General features: G+C 46.8%; 1 protein-coding gene across 3 annotated transcripts in view; it reads left to right on the plus strand.

The window, feature by feature from the left end:
- Positions 1-13,777: 13,777 nt before the first annotated feature.
- LOC123391837 (conserved oligomeric Golgi complex subunit 2-like) overlaps positions 13,778-14,710 on the plus strand; it is a 32,824-nt gene continuing 31,891 nt past the window's right edge. For 2 of the 3 annotated variants that reach the window (XM_045079342.1, XM_045079341.1), the window contains exon 1: positions 13,778-14,012. In XM_045079342.1, the coding sequence (XP_044935277.1) occupies positions 13,941-14,012 (72 nt within the window). In that variant the 5' untranslated portion in view covers positions 13,778-13,940. The remainder of the gene's footprint in view (positions 14,013-14,710) is intronic. The other variant, XR_006606548.1, reaches the window with a different exon arrangement.

Below are 14,710 nucleotides of genomic sequence, written 5' to 3' on the forward strand. Positions count from 1 at the left end.
GGCCTTACTATCCATAAATGACAATAAAACCCCTAAGTCCAAACAAAGACTTCCTGGAGGAGGTGATGTATGAGGTGTATGACGTGTGAAGAATGTCTGGATGTATTATCTTTGTATAACAAGCCAGAAAATAGGGTTTTATGCACAGAGAGCAGCAGGTGTGGCCAGATGCAGGTAAGAGAAAGCCAAAGCCATCCACGAATTCACAGGGGCTCACTGTGGTTCAAGTACAGAACCTGCGGAAGGAGCAGGGAAAAGTGGAATCGAAGAGATCATGTAAATGGTGTAAACTGTGGGCTATGTGTTGTGCCTGACCACTATACTTTCTCATCTTCCTCTTTCTGGGTACACAACGCCGTTCACTCTGGATAATTTCCCCTGTGCTTCACAGTATGAAGGTTCCTCAAAGAGGAAAATAGAGTTACCCTAGGACCCAGCAATCCCACTACTGGGTATTTACCTAAAGATACAAATGTAGTGATCCAAAGGGGCATGTGAACCTGAATGTTTACAGCAGCAATGTCCACAATAGACAAACTATGGAAAGAACCTAAATGTTCATCAACAGAGGAATGGATAAAGAAGATGTAATAAACACACACACACACACACACACACACACACACACTATGGAATACTATGCAGCCATCAAAAAGGAAATCTTGCCATTTGCAATGACTTCGATGGAACTAGAGGGTATTATGCTAAGTGAAGTAAGTCAATCAGAGAAAGGCAATTATCATATGATCTCTCTGATATGAGGAATTTGAAAGGCAGGGTAGGGGGTCATGGGAGGTATGGAGGGAAAAAATGAAACAAGATGGGATGGGGAGAGAGACAAACCATAACAGACTTAATCTCCAAAAAAAACTGAGGTTTGCGGGGATGGAGGGGGTATGGAGAGGGTGGCTGGGTTATGAACATTGGGGAGGGTATGTGATATGGTGAGTTCTGTGAAATGTGTAACACAGATGAATCACAGACCTGCACCCTTGGGGCAAATAATACATTATATGTTAGTTTAAAAAAATTTTACCTGTGCTTTATGCAGTCTGGGGGAGGATGGGCACACATATAAACCCATATAGTGATTGGTCCACCTGACACCAATAGGACCAATCAGAGTCTCCCTGGGATTGATATGTAAATGACAGGAAGACAAGGTTCTCTCTTTAGGCAAGTGACTGGCCTTGCTGGATGGGATTCAGGAGCTGGCAATGGCCATCTTCCCGGACAATTGAAGAGTCTCTGACCAGAAAAGAAAGTAGCCTTATGGAGACAAGTAAACATGAGACATGGACACAAAGAAAAGTGTTTTCCTGGTTTCCAGTCCCTAGTTCTTGATTCTGAAATTTTAGTTCTGCAGCTCTTCTTTTGATTTTTTAAAAAGATTTTTTCTTTATTTATCTGACAGAGATCACAAGTACGCAGAGAGGCAGGCAGAGAGAGAGGAGGAAGCAGGCTCCCTGCAGAGCAGAAAGCCCGATGTGGGGCTCGATCCCAGGACCCTGGGGTCATGACCTGAGCCGAAGGCAGGCAGAGGCTTAACCCACTGAGCCACCCAGGTGCCCTGTCTTCTTTTGGATTTTTATGAACTTCTGTGGTATCCACCCCTACAGGAACCTGGACATTCCTTTGTTTTTTGTTTGTTTGCTTGCTTTTCCCTTTTGGTTCCTCCAGTTTTCTTTGTGGATTGCTGCCACTTGCAAGCAAAGGGTCTTGTAAAAATACCACACCAAGGAAATTCACACATCCATAGGAGCTATTGAGTAAGTTCCTGTAGGGGAAGGACACAATGAGATGCACATTTTAGAGTGATCATCTTAGAATAAGTTTAGAGGATGAATTGGTGTGAGGATGGGAGGGAAAGGGGCATATTCCTGAAGATGAGATGACAGGTTGGAAGGCCGTTATGGTCATTCTGGCAAAGTATGGTGAGTGCCTGAAACAGAAGAGAAAAGGGGGCCGAGGAAAGATTAAACTTACACAAGGTGAGAAGACTAATGAGACTTTATGAAATCTGAGTTTGTGAAATCGGATATTGCTAGGCTTTTAGCACACTTACTTTGGGATCTAATCTTCAAAAATATTTAAATATCTCTGGTGGTGACAACACCATTGTCTTTCCAGTGATTAAGAACTCTGAAATCTTAATCTGGCCTGGGCTGTAGAATGTCAGCTGTGGCTTAAGCACAACGAAAAGCCGTTGAAAGGTTTTACACTGGTGGGTGGAGGGTGGTCGTGGGATTCCTTTTGCATTTTTAAAATGTCATTTTTGGCTGCTGTGTAAAGAATGGATAGAGAAAAGGCAAAAATAGAAACGAATCATTCTCCAATATTTACGGAACATCTACTATGTGTCAGGTACTGTTCTAAACCCTAAAGACAGAATAGTTAACAAGAAACAAAATGAATTTGATGTCCTCTTGGAGTTTTCATTTTAGTTGTTGAGTGAGAAATGAAGCAAATAAATATACATACATATCAGTGGTTGATGTGGGGTAGGAAGCAAACTAAGCTGAGTGAGTGGACATGGGGTGTGAGGGTTTAGGAGAGCAGGTTGGTATTTTCTATGGGACTGTGTCAGGGAAGTCTCCCTCATTTGAGGAAAGACCTGGAGGAAATTAAGGAGCAAGCAGTTGTGCTGTTTGGAGAAGAGCATCCCACACAAAGCAAACAGTAAGCCCAAGGTGGGAGCACATCTGGTGTGTTAAAAGAATGACACGGCGACCAATAATGCTGGGCAAAAAATGAGCAAGACAGCAAGTGGTAGGAGGTAGGTAAGGAAGGTAGTGGGGTCAGATCACATAAAGTTATGAAGGCCATTGTAAAGATTTGCCTTTAACTTTGTTCCAGATGAGAAGAGCTTGGATGGTTTTGAAGAGGCTTGACTTGATTTAGATTAGAAAAGGATCAGGGTGCCTGGGTGGCTCAGTGGGTTAAGCCTTTGCCTTCAGCTCAGGTCATGGTCTCGGGGTCCTGGCATCAAGCCCCGCATTGGGCTCTCTGTTCATCAGGGAGCCTGATTCTCCCTTTCCCACTGCCTGTCTCTCTGCCTACATTGATCTCTATCTCGCTCTGTCAAATAAATAAATAAAATCTTAAAGAGAAAAGAAAAGAATCACTCAGGCTGCTGTGTGCAGAACGGGCTTGTGGGGTTGTGGGGTGGGGATGCTACTTGCATTAATGTAGACTGAGATTTCTATACTGCTGGCATTTGGGGCCACATTAATTTTTGCTATGGGGAGCTGTCCTGTGCACTGACCACTAGATCGCAGGAGCGCCCTTTCCCACTCTCAAGTTGTGACAATGAAAAGTGTGTCCAGACCCTGTCAAAATCCCCTAGGGGGGAGCAGGTGCACAAAACTCTCCTGGTTGAGGACCACTGATCTAGATGAGAGGGGGTATTGGCCCAGACCAGAGCAGTAGATGCAGGGGTGGGGAGAAGGGGGAAGATTCTGGGTGTATATTGAAGACAAAACACGCAGGATTTGTAAATATATTAAGGGTGGAGTGTGCAGAAAAGACAAGAGTTGGGATGATTTTACAATTTTGGGGGCCCGAGGCCCTGGAACAGTGACGTTACCACTTGCTAAGATGGGAAAGACGACGGGAGAAGCAAGTTTGATGGGCAACAGATGTTTGGTTCTGGAGATGGTGGCTGAATCCACATGGGGATGCCCAACCAGCAGCTGAACACATGAGTCTGGCATTCATGGCTGAGGTCCAGGCTGGAGGCACAAATATGAGCACCGTTAGGACATAGGGTTCAAGCTCTGAGAAGAAGTGGGCTTACCTACGCAGTGAGTATGGACAGAGGTGTGTTTGGCAACATGATAAGGCAGCTTCATGATATCTGTCCCGTGGTATTTGTCCTGTGAGTATGGATGGGAGTGTGTATGGGACTTAGGACTTGCTTTTAACCAGTAGAATTTGGCAAGGTAAGAAGATGTCACTATTATGGTCTCATTATATTAAATCAGACTGTTTTACTGATTGGAGTGAGAGGCTGTCCTGGACTTGAAGAAGCAAAGAGCCAAGTTCGGAATCACCTGTGGAGAGAGTTATATGGCAGGAAACCGCAAGCAGCCTCTGGGAGCTGAGGATGGTCTCCAGTTAACAGCCTGGAGAATCTCCCTGGCCTGCCCCAGCATGGGCTGCCCCCCAAATCACACAGCTACAAGGAGATGAGTTCTGCCAACAACCCGAGTGAGTTTGGAAGCAGAGCCTTCCCTAGTGGAACCTGCAGGTGAGAACACAGCTTGGTGGGCGCCTTCTCTCCTCCTTTGAGTGAGACCCAAGCCGAGGACCCTGGTTAAGATGTGTCTGGCCTCCTGACAGCTAGAGATGGTAGGATAGTAAACTGAGCTGTTTAAAGTTACTAAACTTGTTATTATTTGTTATGAAGTAACTATTAAAAACAAAACAAGAGGCCCAAAATGGAGTTGCTTATGCTAAGCCCCATGTCCCCCAAACCAGACTTAATTTTGATTTCAGCTGTCCCAGAAATGGAATCTGAGCCCAGGCAAGCAGACACCACCTGATCCCCACTCCCTCAGACCCCTGCCATCCCCAGAAGCCAAGTCACCTGGCCATAACCAACCTGCCTTGTTTGTCTGACGTGACTTCCTTGCTCCTCCTCTCTTCTGCCTATAAAAGTCTTTCATTTTGTACTGCTCCTCCCAGCTCCTTTCAGTCTGCAAGCAGGATGCTGCCCATTTCGTGAATCATTGAATAAAGCCAATAGGTTCTTTAAAATGTACTCAGCTGAATTTTGTTTTTTTTTAACACAACAGAAAACTCAAGCAGAAGGTCCGAGTCCCCGAGCACAGGACTGATGTCTAAAGGTCAGGAAGATCAAAAAAATCCACCCAGGAAAGGAGCCATCATCACTGACCAGTGTGGAAGAGGAAGGGAGAGCCAACATCACAATGAAAAAGATAGAATATTTCCAGAGAAGTGGAGGGACTTCTATGTCTATAGGACTGACAGGTTGAGTCATTTGGATCTGAGGGTTAATCATTGGATTTGGCAACTTGGCGGTAATTAGCGATCTTGTAAAATATCTGTGTAGGTGTAGTCGTTGGACCAATGACTGTTAACAGTGTCTGAAGTGCAAAAAAATTGTCAGGGTTTGGATTCAAATGGGAGCAGTGGATATAAAGAGCAGTGAGCAAGTCTGACTTCTGTTTTGGAGGTCAAATCAGTTGGTTTTGCTGATGGATTAGATACAAGAAAAGGGAAAGGGGGAATTTATCCCAGGGGCTGAGGCTTTAGCCAGTAGGAGGTGGGGATGCTGTTTACTAAGATGGGGAGACTGGGACAGGAGCTGGTTGAGGAGGGAGAAGGATAGAAATCATGGTGAAAATAAGACTCCTGTTGCATATTCATGGAGAAATAAGCTGCAGGCAGCTGGCCATGTGATTCTCAGCTCCAAGAGCGGGTTAGAATTAAAGACGTTAACTTCAGAGCCTTCAGCTTCTACAAAGAACTTAAATCAATGATGCTGAATGGAATCGGCTAAAGCAGTGGTTTTTAAACTGGGGCTGGGAGGCAAGGAGTTTTGCTCCCAGGGCTGATTGAACAATATCTGGCGACATTTTTGGTGCTCACCACTTGGGGGGGGGGTGCTGCTGGCATCTAGTGGCTAGAGACCAGAGATGCTGCTAACTGTCCTGCAGGGCACAGGACAGCCCCACAGCAGAGAATCACCCACCAGGTATCAATAGTGCTAGGTTGCGAAAGCCTGATGGAGGGAGAGAGAGAGAGAGAGAGAGAGCGAATGCATAGCTACAGAAGACCCAGAATCAAGCTCTTCAAAGGGGCAGAGATGAAATAGAGAAGCAAATTGAGAATACAGGTCCAGGATGGTAGGAAGAGAAACCATGTGATTAAGAGGGCACTAAAGAAGCGGGAACCTAGAGACACCGAGTACATCCACGTTTGCTAGTGCTAGGCGTGTATGGTGCATGGACCGCCTATGAGAATTCACACACCTTGCACATTTTTAAGTGGGCATCTGAAACTTTTTAATCATAAACTTTTCATCACAATATATGTATATTTTATTAACTAGGTGTTGAAAATATTAAACATTTAAAAAATGAGATAGAGGGCACCTGGGTGGCTCAGTCACTAAGCAGCTGCCTTTGGCTCAGGTAATGATCCCAGGGGCCTGGGATGAAGGCTCACATTCCTGATCAGCAGGAAGCCTGCTTCTCCCTCCCCTGCCCTCCCTACTTGTGTTCTCTGTGTGTGTGTGTGTGTGTGTGTGTGTGTCTCTCTCTCTCTCTCTACCAAATAAATAAATAAATCTTTAAAAAGAAAATGAGATAGGAAAGGATTGACTTCATTGGAGTAACATTTGCCTGCTACAAGTTGATTTTTTTTTTAAAGCAGAACAGTCTCATTTTTTGTTATTTTATTTCCCAAACCACACTGGAATGGAATGAAACCATTAAAATCCTTACTTGTGCTTTTCCCTATTATGTCCCTAAAAATATGTAGTTTAATTTAAATATGAAGGAATGAGTGTCACTAACCAAAAATGATTGTTATTCTGATGTCAGAGCACTTCCAACATCTGCCCAAATCCCCTTTCCAATGTTAACCTTTACCCTAATAAGGAGAGGAAGCCCTAAAGGCAGAGCCCCAGGACTGCCCACAGAAGGGCATTATTTGAAACAAAACTGGTATTTCAACTTTGGTATCAGCCCAAGTCCTACACTCTAATAAGATCTGAGAGGAGTGTCTTGATCTTCCAGGAAGGAGAGGAGTATTCTGATATCAGACCCAAGAATGGGCATATCATCTATCCTACAGAGCACACATGGAGTTTGGATCTGGAAATGGACTCCCTTAAAATGATCTGCACATAAGGATTCTTTATAGAGATTTTTCAACAACCCTTGGGGACATGGTACCCTACACCCACAGGTGTAGACAAATATTTTACAAGCTATGCTGGGAATGAGGTGGGGAGAGAAATATGGAGGTTGTTATAGGAAGATAGAAGGTTAAAGGAAGTCTTTGTTTTGGGTTTTTTCCTTTTGTTTTTAAGAAAAAGGTCATTTGTCTTCTGACTGGAAGGATCCAATGGAACAAGAACTTGATATTGACCCTGGGAGTGGAGTCCTGGAGAGGGCTGGAGGGAACAAATCCCAGGCACAAGGAAGAACAAACCCTAGCTTGGGATGTCTGCTCTTCTCAATAAACCTGCTCTGTCTTCAACTCTTTCTGTGTTTCTTGTACATTTCTCCAATTACCATGTAAATTCCACGATGCCAGGGACTTTTCTGTGTCATTCACCACAGATTTACAAACACTCAGGGCAGTGTGTAGTGAAAGACCCCCCCCCCCACGTCGTTAACTAATTAACTGCTCTTTTGTTGTGTAAGAGTACCCCTCCTCCCCTTGCAGTGAAAAGACCCTTCCCCCAGGGTTGAATTCAATGTAACTGCTCTTTTGCCTTTCTGTAACTACTTGGCTTTTAGGGCATGACACTTGTCTCCTGTTTGAACAAGATACCTTTTCCTAATAGCCGAGGCATGGTCACATAGGCAAGGGGGCTGCATGGTCACGTAGGTCACGTAGACAGGGGCTGCATAGTCACATAGACAGGATGTCTTTCTGCTGAGTAATAAGGTCAAACTTCCCCTCTTTGTTTCCCCTTCCCGCCTTTCTCTTCGCGCAAGGGGGGTCTTCCAAAGCCAATCCGCTAACACCAAGTATGCCTTTTTTCAAATGTTCAAATTGTCAGCCAATCGGCCCCGTCCCATCCGGGACTTGTTTGTACCTGTCTATAAAAATCCTGCACCACCCCAGCCAGGTGTGCTCAGCTAGCAGGAGCTGCTGACCACCCGCAGGCACCTGTGCTACAATAAAGAACCTCTTGCTGTTTGCATCCTGTGGCAGTGTTGAATTCTTGGGTAAGGGGATCTGCGGGTCTTTCAGTAGCACACTGTAGGTACTGACTAAATATTTGTTGAGTAAATGTCTAAAAACAAATTAAAAATGGATACAAATGTAGGTATAGATTTGATTGGGTGGTGGTAAGATAAGGGAATTCCTGCACAAAAGGCTTTTATTTTTTTGAAGTGTGACACTAGTGATGAAGTTTTGGAACACAGGTGAGGTTTGGTGGGGTGAGGTCCAGAGCCGATGACCAAGAAAGGATTCTTGAGACGTCTTAGGTGCAAATGGTGGTTTTATTAAAACACAAGGACAGGACCCAAGGGCAGAAAGAGCTGCTCAGACAGAGGCATGGTTGACTGGGAGCTGAGGAAGGTGAGGACAAAGGGGGTGTCCAGAAGGACTGTCATATGCTAAAGAAGAATTTCAGGATAAGGGAGACCTGGTTATTGTCAAGTCAAGGCTGTTTTTGCCTCTAATGAGGGAAAGCATGAAGACAGTTGGGAGTTTCCTGGAGATATGTTACATTCCTCCTATCACACATCCTTGTCAGTGGGCTTTGGGCTTAGAAGAAATTCAGTTTTATTACACTTCCCTCCCCCTTAGCCTCCCTCAATTTTATGGAGGGAGGGTGATGTTAGGGCTTCCGGAAACTGAGGTATGGGTGTCTGGAAGTCAGGCTATTGATGAGAAAGCTTCTTCCTTCCTTGTAAGTCGCTAGGACGGACATTCGTAGATGGAGGGAGACTCCTGTCCTGCAGGACTGGGGTCTCTATCAGTTAAGCATCGTTTTTCCTTTAGGGCAGCCAGGAGTGCATGAGGAATGTTACACATATGGCATGGGGAGAGGGTGTAGGGCGCCAGCTTCTGCTTTGTCCTAAGCTTGCCTTCTGCTCCCTCATCCCTAGGACAGGAGCTGGGAGTGAGGTGACATAGTTCAGAATAGGTGGGGGTAGGGATTGTTGAGGCAAGTCTTGAAGGTGTGAAACGGTCATCCATTAGAGGGAAAGCAAACTCACCAGAGAGACAAGGGAGTTTGAAGCCAGGGTTGAGTATCCACTGGAGAATTGTGGTCAAGTGTTTTAAAGTACAGCAGGTTGGCTCAGCTGTATGATTCCTTCCTGGTTTCTGGTGCATGCCGCTGGCATTGGTAGAATCATTTCTATAGAAACAAAACAAAAGAGTATAGGCCATTCTTTCACAAATGATGATGAATCAAGTTTTGAATATGCTGGGTTTTGAGGCACAGGTGGGACATCAGTGAAATAGCATGAGTAGGTAGTCAGTTACACGGGCCTGGTGGGTAGGAAAGAAACAGATGGTCATGTATCAGTGGGAGAGATGTTGGCTAGGGAATGGGAGCTGAAACCAAGGGCACAGTTGATATCACTACAAGAGAGGGTAGCTTGGAAGAGAAAGGTTAACTGAACCCCCGGGGAAACCCTGATGGGAATGTCACATGCATTTCTCAGGCATGCCAAAGTTGACACAGATTATTGTAACTCCTGGGGGCCAGAAGCCATGTCTTTGAGATTCATTCATTCTCTGCCTCTGGCATAGCGTGGGCCACATTGAAGGTAATTCTAAAATTCATTCCGATTTGATTTCATTGCACTTTTCATTTACCAGAATCTTGTCATGGTTTGCTAGTGTATCATTTTCTCGAAAAGATTAAATAAGGACCATTTTACAAATATGAGATGAATGACTGAAGGGATTTTGTTTAATTCATTCATTAGCTGGGAACCACTAAGATGTTACCACCACTTCAAGCAAGAATCTCAAGGCAGACACATATACAATCAGTAATACTTAAACGAATTTGCTTTGATAGATGCAAATAGATATGCAAATAGAATGCAAATGGCTGCAAAACTGCCTTCTACCAAAGGAAAGGGGGTCAACTGTACTTCCAGTGGACAAAATTCATTTACATATAGCTAGACAAGATCATCTGCATCCACATCAATTATGTACAATCTATAGAGTTGCAAAATAGCTCAAAGACAAGAAAGGCACAGAATATCCCATAGAATTGGTCAGCCCAGAAGGGTACATGAGACAACACCTGTTTTCCCTTGGAAGACACTATAATCTTTTAGGTTCATTTCAATGTCTTTCGTGATTTTGCCTATGCTTTAAAAAAAAAAAAAAAGTTACCCTTATCATTCTTATTAGTTTGAAAAAAAAAACTAATAAAATACTAGTCTGTTATAAAATACACATGGAAGAATGTTCTGGCACTATCATACCCAATTTGGGGTACTAACTGATTAGGAAGATGAGGCAGAATTTGGGAGCCCCTAGGATGAGTCTGTTTCTGGTTGGAATGGGAAACATTTAAGAATCAAACTAAATGATCTCAAATCCACTCTGGAATGAAACAGGTTATAAGGAAAATACAGAAGATGTTGAAATGGACCTGTTGGCTCATTGTGAGCTTTCCTGGTCGAATGGAGACCTCTACCATGATGCTTGTCCTCCATGTCCCACCCCCATCCCATACCTGCTATCCTGGCACCAAAGGGCCACCAGACTTTAGGCTCAGTCTGCAGTTCCAAATGGAAACCCTCTGTTCCCACAGTAGTGGACAGGATGACTCTGGTTGCTGGTGGAAGCGTCAGCTGCTTTAGTCCAACAGTTCAAGAGAGGATCAGAAGAGCATAAGGACGATATTGGAAAAAAATGCTCGGACGAATTTCCAGAACACAATATTTCTCTTTGCAATTTTTGAGTGTTCTGTAGCCAACCTGCCAAAAAAAAATGTGAAAACTATAAATAGAGAGGAGTGGGAAGAAGAAATGAGGACCTGTCACAGTGCCAGCAAAAATAGGGAACTGAGAATTTTCCAGAGATTCAGAGTCAAAGGGGGTTAATATTTACTTAGAAAAGAAGTCGTGGGCACAAGCTCTAGGATGAAATGAAGGCAAGAGAGGCAAGTTATGGAATCGAGAGAGAGAGAGACTTGAAGATAAAAAAAAGTCAACTTAAAGTCTCATTCCTCATTAAGGAAAGTACAGATCAGAGAAGAGGGGGAGAGACTGGGATATAGTTGATCACCGATTGTGTATGGCTCTGATTAGAAGCTTTGTATCCACTTTTTAATTTCATCCTCCAGCCTGTTTCCTGGATTCCAGCTTCTATTTCCTATGAAATAGGTACCATCACCAAAGACGAGAGTCAAACATGTAACAGTAGTCAAATCTTTAACAGCGCGGACAACTAACTAACCAAAAGCTGGCCCAGGGACCCCTGCAGAGTCAAGTGTTACACGCCCAGTGCCTGGATTGCGAGGCCATGGTAGGGATCTTGGGAAGGGTTCAGGGTAGGGAGACACACAGCAGGTTCTGGCCAGAGGCTAGTCACCAAACTTTGTGTGGCTGAAGGGGTGTGTACCAGGTGAATGTCCGCTCCCAGATGAAACTGAGGGAAATGTCCCTTGGGAAGGTTTCCGCTGACTCTCTGCCTTTCCTTCATCCTCCCCAGGGTGTTCCATTAGCATTTGGGGTCTGGGGTCTTGCCTGTTGCTCCTGGCTTTGTTGGGCCACGCCACTGCCACAGCCAGGGCTCCAAGTGGCAGTGCACTGTATGGGCTCTTGACTGTTCCCTCCTGACTCTCGGAAGGAGAACAGACAGCAGGGATTTTCATTCTTTGTTGGCACCTATTCTCTTCAGCAACTCCAAGATCAGTACCCCAGGCTGCACAAGCTCAGGTTCATGTCTTTACCAAAGACCGGCAATAATTTCAGAAAGGAATGACAATGAAGGTAAAAAACAGTTCAACTACTCGCTCATCTGGACTTCTAGGGCAGGTGGGGTTCCCAGACAACTTTGTTCCGTCGGTCTGGCACCCTTGCCCCCCCCCTCGGTGCCTTGGTGATGAGTGTGGGCCTTGCTGTTTGCGCTGCCTGAATTTGCCCTTGTCGCTTATTAGCACTGTGGCCCTAAAAGTCTGAGAGGCTAAAAGTCATGCCTCTCAGAGCCAATCGGAATAGCTTATTAGACCTATTGATTCTGGCATAGTGGGCCTGTGCGGAATCTCTCTCTTCTTCATCCCTCCTCCTTCTCAGTCTTCCCCTCCTCCACCTCTTCCTCCTCCTTCTTTGATGTGTAAACCAAGGTATTTGGGGAGCAGGGAATGATGTGATGTTTGGGATTTACTTTAAGATATATTCCAGACCTCCCCCCTCCCCAAAAAACAAAAATACAGGCACTTTGGGGGCAGTAGAAGGAGGAGGGCCTATGAAACAGTTGGGGAAGCAGAGTGATAAGTACTCAGAAGGGCCGGGATCCTTCTGCTCTACACACTTTGGTGTATGCTTGAGAATTTTCATAATAAGAGTAAACAAACAAAGACCAAATAATGAGGCTTTCATTCCCTATATCCAAATGACCACAACAGGGCATAGAATGCACTTTCATAGTTGCTCCCCTGGCAATTTATTCTGATTCTCCAAATAAGATTCCAGCTCTCATCCTACCTGTCATAGTCTCTGGATATTGACTGGGAACGTTTTCCTCAACAAGGCCTTGCCAGGCCCACTGCTTTCAGATTCTGTACTCACGTTTTAAAGATTTTTTTAAATTTATTTATCAGAGAGAGGGGGGGGGAGAGAGGGAGCACAGGCAGACAGAATGGCAGGCAGAGGCAGAGGGAGAAACAGGCTCCCTGCTGAGCAAGGAGTCAGATGTGGGACTGGATCTGAGGACGTTGGTATCATGACCTGAACCAAAGGCAGCTGCTTAACCAAGTGAGCCACCCAGGCGTCCCTGTACTCACGTTTAAAAAAAAAAAAAGTTACCAGTTTCCCGTTTGGAGTGACTGGAATGCAACTCACTGTAAGCCATTGTCTTGCTGTGTCCCATCCCTTTCTAAGGACTGCTCCTGCTATCTCTGGGAGATCACAGCATTGGGAGGGGCAGCCCAGGCCTGGGCTATTACAGCAAAGCTGCAGCCTGAAGGGCACGCCTGAGGTCTGTGGTTTGAGCTGTCAGAGACTCACGGAGAAAAAAAAAGAGAAATGAATCATCATTTGACCATGACATTCCCACTAAAGGGGAGGACAGTGGGAGAAAGAGCAAGGGAAGAGGAAAGAAAAATCTCAAAATAAATGTGGGGTGGACGGCAGGAGGAGGGGGGGCAGGTGTGGCGATCGAACCAACGCTAGCCACAAACACAAGATTCCGCCCATTCTAGAGCGGACTGGACATAAACATGCTCGCACATCTACTTGTCGGCTGTGTTTTGTGGGCCGGTAGCGAGGTGAATCTTTAAGAGCTCTGAGAACCCAAACTTGTGGTCGCTCCCCAGCTGAGCCGAATTGGAGCTGGGAGCTGCCCAGACGACCGGAGGCTGCCAGCTGACCACCTTCCTCCCTACAGATCGCTGGAGCCAAGCTCAGCGGGGGAGAAGCCATGCTTGGGTGGGCGCAGGGGCTAAGGGCGGAAGCCAGGTTCCCACAGAGGCCTCTGTGCCCAGGCGGCTGCAGCGGCGGCGCCCGGGGACCGGAGGCCTGACACCCGGAGGCGCCCCCCTCTCTGGACAACCGGCGCAGAAGTAAAGGGCCAGCATCCCGCCACAGCTATGCTTTCCGCGGGACAATCTCGGAAGAAGGTTCTCGAAGAGGTTCGCAGGCCGATTTTCCGAGGGAAAGGGGGAGGTGGGGATGGAGCGCCCCTGACCCTCCCCGCCCTCCCCTCTCCCGCTCACCCGGCATCACCAGCTGCGGGGCTGCCCTGCAGAAACGTAGGCGATGTTGTAGTGTCGCCCTCCGACGATCGGGGGCAGCATCACCTGCTGGCTGGACGGCAGCGGCCTGCGCGCCTCTCTTGGCGGAAGCAGCGGAGGCGGCGGAGGCGGGCCTGCGGCGTCCTCTTTCATTGGCCGGGCGGGGGCGCTGCCATGTTGGAGGTAGCGGTGCCTTCTGAGCCGTGGAAACGCCGTGGCTTCACCGGTAGCGTCGGGGCGCGCAGCCTCCTACCTTTCCTCCTCGCTCGAGTGTCGGCGCTGAGAGGCGGCGGCCGGCGGGATGGAGAGAAGTAGGATGAACCTGCCCAAGGGGCCGGACTCGCTCTGCTTCGACAAGGACGAGTTCATGAAGGTGCGCGCCAGGGCTCTGCTCCCCGGAGCCGGGCCGTGGGTGGCCTGCCCTCCTTGGCCCTCCGGGGCCTCTCCTCGGGCTTCTCCTGCGGGCTTCCTGGGCCGTGCCCGCCCCGGACGGGTCCTCGGCGGGGCCCTCGCTGCACTTCGCAGTGAGTCTCAACCCGAGGGGGTTGGCTAGGTGCAGCCTGGAGAAAGCATTCCTGTGAAATCGTGCACATTGAATGAAAAGGCCTGAAAGTTCAGGGCAAGTGGTTTTGAGCTAAACGTAAAAGCCCCGGTCCCATAGGACCCGCCTCTGGTGCCGTGCGGCACAGTCAGACCGCCGCTCCCCCGGCCTGACAGAAGCCTCCCAGTGCCTTGTGCCTAGAAGCTGAGCGACTGTGCGTTGAACACATCTCTGAACGCACGTACTTACCAGGAATCGGGTCAAAAAGGCACTTAACCTAACGTTTATGCCTGACTTTCGTCTTAAGCTCCCGGAATGAGATATCTTAAAGACTGTACTGTCCTTACTGGTTCTGGTCCAGTACTACAAAGCATACCAAGCTCCTTTTCTAAAGTTGCCCTACTTCTCTTGGGGAGGTCAGCCTGAAGCTGGCAGCAGATAACTGTAGGACATAAACTTACAGAATAGAAATTTAAACTGAAAAGACTTTACTGACAGGAAAGGTTCATCAGACATAGCCTTGAAAATGT

Source organism: Mustela putorius, unplaced genomic scaffold (genome assembly GCF_011764305.1).
Source record: "Mustela putorius furo isolate JIRA1106 unplaced genomic scaffold, ASM1176430v1.1 tig00000288_pilon_pilon_pilon, whole genome shotgun sequence".
Lineage (NCBI taxonomy): Eukaryota > Metazoa > Chordata > Mammalia > Carnivora > Mustelidae > Mustela > Mustela putorius.